The sequence below is a fragment of the Vombatus ursinus genome, unplaced genomic scaffold (genome assembly GCF_900497805.2).
Source record: "Vombatus ursinus unplaced genomic scaffold, bare-nosed wombat genome assembly UNPS02000749.1, whole genome shotgun sequence".
Classification (NCBI taxonomy): domain Eukaryota; kingdom Metazoa; phylum Chordata; class Mammalia; order Diprotodontia; family Vombatidae; genus Vombatus; species Vombatus ursinus.
In genome coordinates this window covers 899,294-912,626 of record NW_020940527.1, presented here as the reverse complement: position 1 = coordinate 912,626, position 13,333 = coordinate 899,294, and the positions used below count along the sequence as shown (strand labels likewise).

The window sequence follows — 13,333 nt, the reverse complement described above, 5'->3', positions numbered from 1 at the left end:
AGGTAGCGTGATGGCAGAGTAGACAGCGAGCTGACCTTCAGCTGATAGAGAACTAGCTGTGTGACCTTGGTCAAGTTATTTAACCAGCTTAGTGCCCCTAGGCAACCTTATAAGACTACATTGTGGAACCGTAGCTTATGTGTATTGGTGTATGAAATTTCTTCTGGAATTTTCTCATACCAGTGAAATCATAATTTCTCTCCTTCTCCTCCCCCTTTTGCAAAAAAATCCCTGTTGTGTTAGGATATGTATACAGCATACTATGAGTGAATAAATGATATGTTTATCTGGAAGCATGTTCTTTCTCCATTGGTATGGTGGGCCTATTTGAATCACATCATTCCAAATACTTTCTTTTTAGCCATCCCAGCTCCAAGCACATGCTCCAGCCAGTCAGCAGACACCTCCGCTTCCGCCATATGCTTCACCACGTTCTCCACCAGTGCAACCTCACACCCCTGTGACAATCTCCCTGGGAACTGCCCCGTCCTTGCAGAACAATCAGCCTGTGGAGTTTAATCATGCCATCAACTATGTTAACAAGATTAAGAATAGATTCCAGGGTCAGCCAGATATCTATAAAGCATTTCTGGAGATTTTGCACACATATCAGGTAAGAACTGTCTCGTTAATGTGTTTTAACCAGAATGTCCTCTAAGAATATCCAACTCATGTAAACCATGTTAATATCCCTTGACTTTTTCTGAAAATTATCAATCGATAACTCTGCTTAACATATTTAAGCCAGCTTCTTTTTATGATAGAGTTTCTCAAAGCAATTGAACAAAAGATTTAAAAAAACTGATTCTGTATGAAATAAATATTTATATACCTAGGAGGTCTAGAGTGTCACTTATATAGTACAATTAATAGTGGAATAAGGAAAAAAATTCTGCATGTAGGTTTTTGTCAGTTGATTGTGAACTCATGGGCATTGGGAATGCCTGCCTTATTTTTAAGGGGCTGCCATTCTCCATTGTTCTCATTTCAATGACTGAGGAACCTTTGGAGAGAGCCTGAGCCAAGAAGGTCAGCTTCCTCTCTCCTCTGTGAAGGCAGTTGAGGTGATGAGGTCAGAGGCCTGGGAATGTGTGTGATATGAGTGTCAGACATGGGGCTCAGGCTTCCCTCCCTCTCTTGTGACAGAAGGAGCAGCGGAATGCCAAGGAAGCTGGAGGGAATTACACGCCAGCCCTGACTGAGCAGGAGGTATATGCACAGGTGGCCCGTCTGTTTAAGAATCAGGAAGACCTCCTGTCAGAATTTGGGCAGTTCCTCCCTGATGCCAATAGTTCTGTGGTGAGTGCTTTGCATTAGGACTGACACAGTGGGTGTGGGTGCCTAAAGGAGTGACAGACAAACTCGTGTTCTGGGTTGTTTCTTGGTTCTCTAAAGGGGGGTTGGAGAACATTACCTTCAGTGATGGGCTTTAAAACTAAACTCTCTTGGTACAGAAATCCTTGTAGATTGGTTTACAGAAAAATGGCAAAGTAGCATTCAGAGGTCACGTGGAGCTAGCAACAGCCAACTCCCCCCACCCCAAAAAAAAGTTATCTGATAATCTGTGTCTTAATTAGCTATTAAGTAAGACGACTGCCGAGAAGGTTGAGTCTGTGAGGAATGATCATGGAGGCACAGTGAAGAAACCCCAGCTAAACAACAAGCAGCAAAGACCCAGCCAGAATGGCTGTCAGATCCGCCGCCACTCTGGGACTGGCGCTACTCCCCCTGTGAAGGTGAGGTTGGGCACCCCTTTTCTGGCTCTGTATCAGGGTCTCCTCATCCCCAGGGTCTCATTCCAGAGAAGTGGGTGATCAGATGTTTCCTGGACTGAGACCAAGTGAAGAAGTATAATTTATGTGGGAGACTCCCTCTACCAGCATAGATGAACAGCTCTGTCATTTATAGTCTAAATGAACTGCTTGCAATCCTGAGAGGTCAGATGCCATGCCTGTGATCACATAGCCAGTGTGTGACAGGGGCAGGGCTTGAACCCAGGTCTCCCTGATCTGAGCTAGTGTTATTGACTACACTGAGTTACTTTTCGTGTCTGTGCGTGTGTGTGTGTGTGTTTGTTTTAATGTACTTTAATATTTAAGTGACATCGAACATCATTTGTGTGTAGTCTTTGTTTTGGCTCTCTGCCCTTGTGTATTAATTTCCAGTGTGGCAGTAATTAGTTCAGCAAAATCTCCTCACATTTTCTGTCACCCCCTCATGTGGGAGCTTTGACCTGTCTTGGGGGTTTGTAACTCCATTTTTTTTTTCCTGATGCAGTTTAGGGTTTTCCCATACTTAGGAGTAAGGTAGTTTATTCTTCACTAAAAACTAGATCCTAGAAATTCTTCTATTGACTTTTTCTTGTAATTAAATTCACTTTTGCTTGAGGTATGGATTGTCTTTTTAAAACCTGTTCATAGGCTGTTCTTCCTCTTGTGTATTGTGCTATGGTTCCATATGTGTGACTCTCCTTTCATCAATTGGGTATCTCATAACACACAGTTGGGGAACAATTTTTTTAAGGTTGAATTCCATTGTTGTATGTAGGGTTATGTATGTTGTCGTGACATTGTCATGGGTTGGCTTAGCATTCTCTTCAAAGAGAATCCTTAGATTAAGTGATTTCAAATTAGTCTGTATGGGTATTATCCCCCTTCCAAAAGAGTTAACCTTTCCTATTTAATGATTCTTTAATGTGTTGTCATTTAACTGTCAATACTTCTATCTAAATTGAACCCAAAATGCCATTTGTATCCTCTAAAAAAATAAATTGCAGAGGCAGCTTTTATTTTCTGTCTCCTTTTATAAATAATCTACCTGTTTGTGGAAAAACTAAAGAAATCCTTAAAAGAAGAAAAGCAATATTATAAACATTACAATAGCATCACAACAGTTTACAGAAATGAAAATTAGGAAATCGAAATATCTGAGAACATTTTATTGAAGATGAAAACTGGTGGACTGAGAAGTCAAGAGATTGGAAAGCTTTAGAGTACTGAAGCAGAGAAAGGCTTCCTTGAAATTGTTTTTTTCCATGCTCGTTGAAGATAGAGATGGACCCCTGAATAAGCAGGTAGAATGAGCTCTTATCTCCTTAATTTCTTAGTCATGTGATTATAATTTATCTTTCTTTTTGCAGAAGAAACCTAAACTATTAAGCTTAAAGGACCAGCCCTTGGCAGAAGCCAGCAAGCATGGTGTAGGAACTGAATCCTTGTTCTTTGAGAAGGTGAGGGATGGATTGAAGTTTGTGTCATGTCCAGTTTGTTTAGTGGTGGCATATTTTTTTCTGGTTTCATTGATGATTATGGCATGACAAAAGATTTCTGAATATCAGCTCCCATCCCTCCCAACAATCATTGAACCACCACCCAAATATAATAAAACTAACCTATAAACAAGTACCTCACAGTATATGTAACATGCCAGTCCTCTACCTCACCTCACCTCTTGTTCTCTGGGACCAGCTTTGATCATTGGTAGCTGTGCCTGAAGAAGATTCCCACCCACTCTCAGAAAAACTCCAGTGGGTTATTGGGTTTTTGTTTTTTTTTTCGGGGAGGGGGTGGCATTCACCTAGTCTTTTAATTTGGTCAAATTTTATAAGGTGTTACCTGTAAATTGGTTAGAACTAGCTAGATGTGCTGCCGTGACCATTCAGTTGCTTTTGGAGGTGTGCGTATAAAGTCATCTGCACCTAGATACAGCTTTTCTCTTATTCATTGAGAATCGATCTTGCAATAACATTAAGGATTCTCCATTATGAAAATCCCAGACAAGTTGTGATGTCTGTACACCTGTAGGAGATTGGTGACACATTGTAATCCTTTAATTGCTGGGATATTTGACTTTGAGAAAGTACTATTTCATGGCTTCTGGTGTATTTCTGGAAAGTTTAATATGCCTAAAATTGGGATTTGTTAGGTCTCACCTTGAGGGGGTCTTGAGAAAAACTGTGGTGTAGAGAACTCCTTAGTTTGAATTTCTTCCTTTGTCTGACTCCCTTCCCCCCTGTAGCTTCTGCATGTAGTCAGCAGAATGGCTGTCATGAGAATCATTGGCAGGTGTTACAGGCCTTGCTGGCAATAGTGCATAAAACACCTTCGCCTAAGATGATTTGGGGTCAACCCTGTAATACTGTGATAACCCCTCCCTGAAAGGCAGCTGTCAGCATCTGGTGGGTTGCTTGTCATAGATCCAAAAGACAGGCAGAGTCCTTGTTGCCTCTGACTCCTATGTGTGTTCTTCCTGGATCCAGCCTGCACCATCTCTTGAGCATCCTACAGCTGTCATCTGTTTTTGTTGCAGCTGTGTGAGGCTGCTTTCAGGCCAGGGGGCAGAAGCAACTTGGTTCGAAGTGCTGTTATTCCTCAGAGTTCTGCTGTGGGCCTGTCTGTATAAGCAGTGTGAGGTTTTGTGCTGCGCACCGAAAATGGCGCCCACAGCATCGTGGGGGCCCTTTCGGTATGCGTCCCTTCCTGTTTTCACCATTACCCGCTCCTATTTCTTGAAGGTCCGGAAAGCCCTGCGGAGCACTGAAGCCTATGAGAATTTCCTGCGCTGTCTAGTCATCTTTAACCAAGAAGTCATCTCTAGGCCAGAGCTTGTGCAGCTTGTCTCTCCTTTCTTGGGGTGAGTGAAGGAGACTGGGACCCAGGAGCCCAGGGGGTAAGGGCACCACAGAGTGCTGAAGCTAAATAAAATTGTAAAGGTTGTCTTGTTCAACCCCTTCATTCTCTAAATAAGAGAAAGTATCCCTCCCAGGTTTAGCATTTCACTCAGGGTCAGGTTCTAGGATCAAGACCTCAGTCCCTTGATCCCCAATTCAGTGCTGTGTGTTTGTGGAGACCTGGTCAGTCATTTCATTCTTGGGTCTCAAGAATTACATGAACATTGGTAGCACCTGAGCTGATGTTGCCTGAACAAGAGAGGATGGAGGTTTTTTAAAGTTAATTTCATATCCAATAAAGGAAAACAAGACACTTTTCAGAAGGCTTTTACCTGCTTATGGTCCATTTTCAGCCTAGCCTTTTTATTGGGTTACCTTTCTGTGTTAGCCCACAATGACAGAGATGAACAAGAACGACTTCTTGGAGGCTTCAGGAGGCTTCAGTCAAGGCTTGGCCATTGAGGAGTGGCCAGAAGCAGGACTGAAGAAGAATTCTGAAACGTTGTGGTTCTTCCTTTTGGAAACAAAGCCTTGATAGTTTAAAATACAACTGTTATTGACCAAATTTTTTTTTCTTGCTTTATTTCTTTAGGAAATTCCCAGAATTGTTCACATGGTTTAAAAATTTTCTGGGGTATAAGGAATCTGTTCACCTGGAGACCTTTCCAAAAGAGCGTGCCACAGAGGGCATTGCTATGGAGATAGATTATGCCTCCTGTAAAAGATTGGGGTCAAGCTATCGAGCCTTGCCTAAGAGCTACCAGCAGCCCAAATGCACAGGACGGACTCCGCTGTGTAAGGAGGTAAGAGGCGTCAATCTGTTCCAACCTGTATCCTCATATTCCTAGAGTGCTAAATGTTTAGAAATTGTATGTTTGAACCAAGGAAGCTAGAAACTCCAAGAGAGATAAACTGTCTTGATGGAAAATTGTTTCTCTTATTTAATGCTTACTTAATACTTCTCTTAGCTAATATCCTTTTATAAACATAATTCTGGTTGGAGGTCATAACAAGTAACTGTTAAAGATGAAAGCCATAGTGAAATCTTAGAGGAGAAAAACCAAGGAAATGATGACTCTCACATGATATTTGTATTCTTATTAGTCACTTAGAAATTATTGGGCTATTTTATCTTGAGTAGTAGTGAGATCATATTTTAAAAAGGGAAAAATATAAGAGTGGGAAGAAGTCTAAAATTTTGCTTTATTTGACTAAAGCAACATTTTTGAATTTCAGAGAACTGGCCATAATGAAAGCTCTTAAAAAAAAAAAATTCTCCACATTTTTCCCCAAAAGGTTTTAAATGATACCTGGGTGTCCTTCCCATCATGGTCCGAGGATTCCACTTTTGTCAGCTCGAAGAAAACACAGTATGAAGAACATATCTATAGATGTGAGGACGAACGCTTTGAGGTATAGTTTCACCCAGCTTGGAATTCTGAGGTTGTGTAGAGTAAGGGCACTGAATGCTAGATCTGGAAGCAGCATGTTTGGGTTGTAAATGGCAAAATTTGGTCCAGCAGTTGAAAATTTGCCCTTACTGCCTTTTCATCTCCCCTGTACCTCCTGTCCCCCTTCTTTGAGCTGCTTAAAATGGGCATCTTGGTGACGCTGGTGAGCTGAAAGTTCAAAACTTCTTCTTTTGTGTTTCCTAAGTTTAAATTTGAAACTCTTAAAGAACAGTGAAGGGGTTTAACATATTAAATTGGTGAGGAAGTGGAAATCTAGGGTGAAAATAAAAGAAAGGAGGTAGAAGTTGTCATCTGTGGGGTAAAAATAGTCTTCTATCTTCTTGAGGTTTTTTAAAAGTAACTAGTATAGGAATAGTTTACCAGAGTTTATCAAGGTCAGCAAAGCTTCAACAATTTTTGCCCCTAAATATTAGGATGCATATATTATAATTATCAAAACTGGTAAATATTTTTGTTTAAATGTATATTAAAATTATTTTATATTTCTCTTTTGTATATTAGAGGCAATTATGGTGGTAAAATGTAAAGAAATCTGTCTTTGGATTCAGTAATAATAGCTAACATTTATATTGTAATTTTCATGTGTTGTCTCACTTGATCTTTGCACCAGCCATGGAAGGGTGATAACCTATTTGATAGATGAAGAAACTGAAGGTAAAAGAGGTCAAATGATATGACCAGGGTCCCACAGCTAGCTTGTGTCTGAGGCAGAAGGTGGTTTTGAGTCTTTTGACTCAGAGGTCCAGGCTCTACCCACTGTGCAACCCTGTCCCCGTGGTATTTGTGTTCTAAGTATAAAATATTAGAGCATGCCAGTGCTCTGGAAAAGTCCTAGGTTCAGATGGTGCCTGTGATCCATCCTAGGGATATGGCGCTTGATTAAGCCCCTTCAGTGACCTCTGAGCTTCAGACAACTCTCAAAGACTTTAAATAGCTGGGGAAATGCGTGTTGGCATTGATAGGGGGAGGTCCTTAACAAGAGGTCTGGTTTTTAAAAACAGCCATTATTAAATGCAGATATAATTCTTGTTCTGTGTGAAATGCTATTTTTTCTTAAGGAGGCTTTTTTTCCTCTCACTGCTTGCTCTCAGAGGTTGATCTCAAAGCCTGGAGGCCCTGCCTACTGGGGAATTGGGGGCAGGAGAGAGTCACTACCCAATTTACAAGAACCTGTACAGATGCTCTTGTGCTTTGAGATGTAGGGCAGACATCGAGAGTTTGCTTGTCTTCATGGATCTGTGGGGAGGTACTCTTGATGAGGTTACTGCAGGAACTGTCATTTGAGCGCAAGCATTCTCTACTATATTGTTGCTGCTCACATAGGGTGTCCTGGTTTAACAAAGCTCTGGACTGGCCTTTGACTTCTGGGACACCCACTGTATCTAACACTACGAAGGTAAATGTTGGAAGGTGGCCTTGCTTTTAAGAAGCATACAAAGTGTCCCAATCAATTAGAATATACGAAGTTAGAAAATGGGCTTTGCAATTCATTAAAAGTTTTAAAAACTCAAAACTCTTTAAATAAAATTGTTTTTGTCTTTTGCGCCTATTGTCTGGTGCAGTGTCCTCCCTACAACTAGTAGGGAGTTAATATTTGTTGGATTCAGTTGCTAAGAAGGGAACCCAATTTATTTTTGCTAATGAACACACCCTTCTCAATGGTTGTCCACTTCCCTTTTGCCAGTTTTTGACTAGTGAGAAGAAGAATTATGTTGGTAAGGAGAGAAGGGGTGGTTTTGTGTGTGGGTGTGTGTGGGTGTGTGTGGGTGTGTGTAGGTATAGATGTTGGGAGTCCAAAGAATGTATAGGTGGCACTATGAGGCAGGTTTCTTAACATATTTTGGGAATGTGTATGGACAGCATTGGTGAAATGAACTTGTGGGACTGCTCTGCAGTGTTTTATGTTCTGGAGCCAAATGAAAGGTAGAAGAGTGATGGTCAGGTCCTTGGCCCGCCATGAATTCACAGCTCCATTGCACAGTGCGTGCAAGAAAATCAGTCTGGTCCTAAAATAAATGTTAATATTGCCCAAATAGGGTGAAAATTATACCTGAGAGTATTAACTGTTGTTACTTTCACACTGTATTGCATGAATTTACTATATATAGGGCAAGGCTAAATGTGAATGGGCCAATGGATTTAAAAAAAAATTATCTGTAAGATTTGATTTTAGCATCCTGGAGTTTATTTTGATGTGTTTTAATGAAAGACACATTTAATATTTAGGAAAAGGTGACAGCTCTAGTCATAGGATGTCCCCCACTAGAGGCATATAGAAATTTGTAAGTAAGTGTATATTCGCTGATTTTTTTTTTCTTCTGTTCTTCCTTAGCTTGATGTGGTCTTAGAAACCAATCTGGCAACTATCCGGGTCCTAGAGACGATTCAGAAGAAACTTTCACGTTTGTCTGCTGAGGAGCAGGCCAAATTCCGCTTAGACAATACCCTGGGCGGCTCCTCTGAGGTGATTCATCGAAAAGCGCTCCAGAGGATCTATGCTGATAAAGCAGCTGACATCATTGATGGCCTGAGAAAGAACCCTTCCATTGCTGTTCCTATAGTTCTGAAGAGGTAAGGTCCCGGCACAGTAGAGAAGGTCGCGTGTGGCAGTGTACTTGTGTCTTTGAAAGGAAGGCTGAAGAGCATGTGCTGCTACAGCCTGGGCATTATGGAAAGGCTTGAGTATGTGTGTTTGTGTATGCCAGAATGCAGCGTAGAGGGAGATCCCTTCAGCAGCTTTCTCTGTATTGTCCAGCTTCTCAGATTGCACCTTGTGACCTGTGACAGGCTGAGCCGTCTGCGACTGCTGAGAATTTTCTCCTTAGTGGAAATTCACTGTTGTTTCTGAACGGTTCCGGGAACATTCATTTCTTTTCCTTTTAAGTTGTTAGATATATGTTTGTTCTAGTAGCGGAGAGTGAGCACCACTCTAAAATGGGCTTTCTTTCTCTTCTTGTGAAAAGGGGTTCCAGTGGAGTTTAATTCTTGACTTTTAAGGTACAGGATGAATTTCTTTGTGGAGGTACAGAGTTCTAGTATATCCATTTTTAATTTCCATTTTCATTTCTGTCATGCCCCAGTGGGTTGCCTTAGGTAGTTAGCTCAAATTTTTATTTTGGTCACTCAAAAATGGTCCCAAATATAACTTTAAGTCCTTAGCAAGTAACTTTTCCTCAGTAAACCAGAGTCTTCCAGGATTTGTTTTGCACAGACTCTTGCCTCTTTTATCTCCCTTTATTCAATATCCAGGTTTATGTCTACTGTAACTTGAATGTCTTTTCACCATTTAATACAGTTTTTCCCCTTTTATTCATAAGCATAAGAGATGCTTCTTACTTTCCTCAGTTACTTATACTTTTTTTTGTTGACCTAATCAAAGACTGAGTTTTCAGCCGCCTTTTCTTTTCAAGGCACCTGTTTATTTATATTCTCATTAGTGGTTTTAACTTTTTATTTGGTCCTTGAGTAATTTTCACACAACTCCCTGCCTTCTCTTTAGAGTTGTTATTTTCAGTCCAAGTTTCTGAAATCTATCAGATTGGTTCACAGAAAGAGTCTTAGTAGAGTCTCTTCCTTGTTAGGTAATTTTTAAAATAAGTTATAGACATTGATGTGTACTCCAAAGAGTTTAGAAGCAAGAGGTAAGCAAGAGATAAGAGTGCTTGTTAAGGCCTGAGCAGATGACGGCAGGAGGTAGAACTGTTTCCTGGTGCCTTGATTGAGCCTGCTTCTATGTGCTTACACTCCCTTGGTTCCTTTTTTTGTTTTTGTCCATTGAAGGTTGAAAATGAAAGAGGAGGAATGGAGAGAAGCTCAGAGAGGGTTCAATAAGGTCTGGAGGGAGCAGAATGAGAAGTATTACCTGAAGTCCCTGGACCACCAGGGCATCAACTTCAAACAGAACGACACCAAGGTCCTGAGGTCAAAGAGCTTACTCAACGAGATAGAGAGCATCTATGACGAAGTAAGTTGGGAATCATCTCCTCTGTGGGTACCATGAACACTGTGCTCCCTTCACATCTGTGATGTTCTCATGTGTGCAGCAATTTTAGTTAATCTGTGATTATAGTGTGTGAATTAGGGTATCTGAGTTGGAAGGGACTTTGTTCATTTACTCTGCTTCATACCTGAACCAGAATTCCACTGTCAGAATGGTGTTCCTTTCTTGGTTTGTGTAAAAAGCCCTTATATGGTACAGAAGAAAATGAGAATGGTTTTCCCAAATTCTGATATATTTCTTAACATCCTGGTTGTTCCTTTTTGTATCTGCTGTCTCCATCCTAGTCTTAGAATTCTTCTTCCAGCTTCTCCCTTTTCAGTCCATCCTACATGGCAGTGCCAGACTCATCTTGAAGCCCAACTTTTGTGCACCTGTTATCTCTGCTCAGAAACCTTCCTACTTGCACCCGCCTCCCCCAATCACCTGACAAAGCTTCCCACAGTACCTTTTAGGTCCTTGATAAATGTTCTTAATACTAGTAGAATGCCATTAGTATCGATACTGTTAGATATGAACTCTTACGTCCTTTTTGGGTGATGCTGTGTAGTATTGGGGTACCTGTCTCATCTCTTTGTTGTTACGCTGTAGCCATTAGGGAGTTAGTTGCCCAAAGACAAGCGTCTAACTTGTGGCCGCTGTGCTCTGTTTGTGTCTGTCCTACCTCAGAGGCAAGAGCAGGCTACGGAAGATAATTCTGGAGTCCCTGTTGGCCCTCATCTCTCTCTCGCCTATGAAGACAAGCAGATATTGGAAGATGCAGCTGCTCTGATTATCCACCATGTAAAGAGGCAAACAGGAATCCAGAAGGAAGACAAGTATAAAATCAAGCAGATCATGCATCATTTCATTCCAGACCTGCTCTTTGCCCAGCGAGGTGACCTCTCAGATGTGGAGGAAGAAGAGGAGGAGGAGATGGACGTGGATGAAGCCACAGGGGCTGCCAAAAAGCACAACGGGGTGGGCGGCAGCCCCCCGAAGTCCAAGCTGTTGTTCAGCAACACAGCGGCCCAGAAGTTCCGTGGGATGGACGATGTCTACAACCTCTTCTACGTCAACAACAACTGGTACATCTTCCTGAGGCTGCACCAGATCCTGTGCTTGAGGTTGCTGAGAATTTGTTCCCAAGCTGAACGACAGATTGAAGAAGAAAACCGGGAGAGGGAGTGGGAACGGGAAGTGCTGGGTGTAAAACGGGACAAGAGCGACAGTCCGGCCGTGCAGCTCAGACTCAAGGAACCCAGTGAGTGCCCGGGGGGGGGGGGTCTTGGACAGGTGAAGTAGTTACTTGTCCTTTTTTCCCATTTTATTTTCCAGTTAACAAGCGTCTGTTTTCTCTTCTTCCCATTCCCATTTAAAAGGGGAAAAAAAACACTCTTCTAACAAATGTGCGTAGTAGAGCAAAACAAATTTCCACTGTGTTTATGTCCAAAAATGTCTCCCTTACTGTGTCTCAAAACCATACTACTCTGTCCAAAGGAGGGTTGGGTAGTTATTATTGAATTCCCTGCCCAGTCTTACTGCTGACCACTCCCTTAGTGACAGTCCTTGGCTGGTTTTTCAGGGATGAGGAGGTCATCTAAAACATTCCATCCATTGCCTCTGCCACAAGAGCAATAAAGCCCTGGGCAGAGCTGGAATTTTCTTGGGGCTTATGCCCCATCTCAGTGAGAGTTGTTTTCTTTCTTCTGAGTGAACAGGCCTTTTCCCTTTGACCATTGCCATTACTGGTCATGCCAGAGCTTCTCAAAGAGGAGTTGGAAACAGAAACAAGATTTGAGTAGGAAGATGCTTATTTTGCAAGTGAAGAAGAACATAAAGCGGACAATATGAAAGGAAATGGGAGAATCAGAGAAAGAAAAATAGTCAGGGAAATTATGGACTGAAACTGCAGAGGGGCTGCAGTATTTGAACTGAAAAGAACATTCTCTGTATTATCTACCTACATCCCAAATCATAAATTATACATTTAGTCTACAAACCAAGATTCTTTCATAGACTCTTTCTGTACTCTTGAGTAAGTCAGAAATTCCTTGACAGAATCACTCACTTTTGTCTGGGGAGCAGACATAGAAGGTTCTTGTAAAGGTCTGGGCATTATTCCCTAAGCGCAGTCTGCACATCAAAAGGTTGATAATGGGGATTATAGCTAAGATACTTTTAGGTAGGATGTGAATTAGTTTTAAGATTGAGGAACGTCTAGAATTAAATGGAAATTCTAAGACACAGAGTTAGTGATTCTAATTTTTATCTCATTTTCTACTGAGAAAGCTAATAATCCTTTTGTGGCTACCAGTGTATATGGTTAGTGACAAATCACTTAGAATATTTCAATCTTGAAAGCTAATACTTATTCCACAGAGAATAAACTTTATTGTCGTGCAGTGTTTTGAAACAAAAGTACCACATAGTTTCAGGTTAGTTGTGTTATTTATCAGTCTGTGTTTTTCTCTTTTGTACATCAGTCATTGCTTTTGACCAAATAATCTTTAAAGCCTTCTGTGGACATTAACAGTTCCTAACTCTACTTGATTTTATCTTTAAAAAAAAAAACAACCAGTTATAATAAGGTACTGAAATTTAGATTGAAATTTAAGCAGAAGACTTAGGCAATTACATTTTTCACCACAGGTTTTCTTACCTTCACCTTTTCTCTTTGGTTGTTGCTAAGTAGCTGTTGGACAGCCACTTGATTCTATTTCAGCCAGTGGGTGAAAGGATTGATATGCAGCTGGTACTAACCAGTTAATTCACTTTATAAAGTGCATAGTTGAAGATTCATCCATAAACAAAAGGATCCTGACAGACATATATGGAGATTATCATTAATTGCAGATCACTTCTTGCTGTCCTGGAGGATTTGTCCTTTTTTCTTTTCTTTCTGTCTGGAGATGTCCCAGTCCTTGAGTATTGTATTGTCTCCCTCCTTCCATACCCTGTTTGGAGCCAAACACTTCTCTCCACACTAAAATAGCTTTTGAGCAAGTGATCCATGTTGCAAATGCTGTCAAGCCCAGAAAATAGCATTCCCCTCTTGGGTAGGTCCAGAAACTTGTTGCAGGCACTCAATGCTGAGATATTTTTGTGCTCTCAAAATCACTCAGAGAGCCAAGTGGCCCTGTCAGTAGCCAGCTTTATAAAGTGGTCAGTCATTTAATTTTAGAAGCTGGCATTCGTTGCATACTCACTCCCCTC

General features: G+C 41.2%; 1 protein-coding gene across 1 annotated transcript in view; it reads left to right on the top strand.

Moving 5' to 3' along the window:
- Positions 1-13,333, top strand: part of SIN3A (SIN3 transcription regulator family member A) — a 50,210-nt gene that overhangs the window by 22,561 nt on the left and 14,316 nt on the right. Inside the window, exons 6-15 of the mRNA XM_027858323.1 lie at positions 362-613; positions 1,147-1,299; positions 1,578-1,736; positions 3,140-3,229; positions 4,514-4,632; positions 5,262-5,472; positions 5,966-6,082; positions 8,474-8,712; positions 9,922-10,105; positions 10,808-11,381. Of these exons, the coding sequence (XP_027714124.1) occupies positions 362-613; positions 1,147-1,299; positions 1,578-1,736; positions 3,140-3,229; positions 4,514-4,632; positions 5,262-5,472; positions 5,966-6,082; positions 8,474-8,712; positions 9,922-10,105; positions 10,808-11,381 (2,098 nt within the window). The remainder of the gene's footprint in view (positions 1-361; positions 614-1,146; positions 1,300-1,577; positions 1,737-3,139; positions 3,230-4,513; positions 4,633-5,261; positions 5,473-5,965; positions 6,083-8,473; positions 8,713-9,921; positions 10,106-10,807; positions 11,382-13,333) is intronic.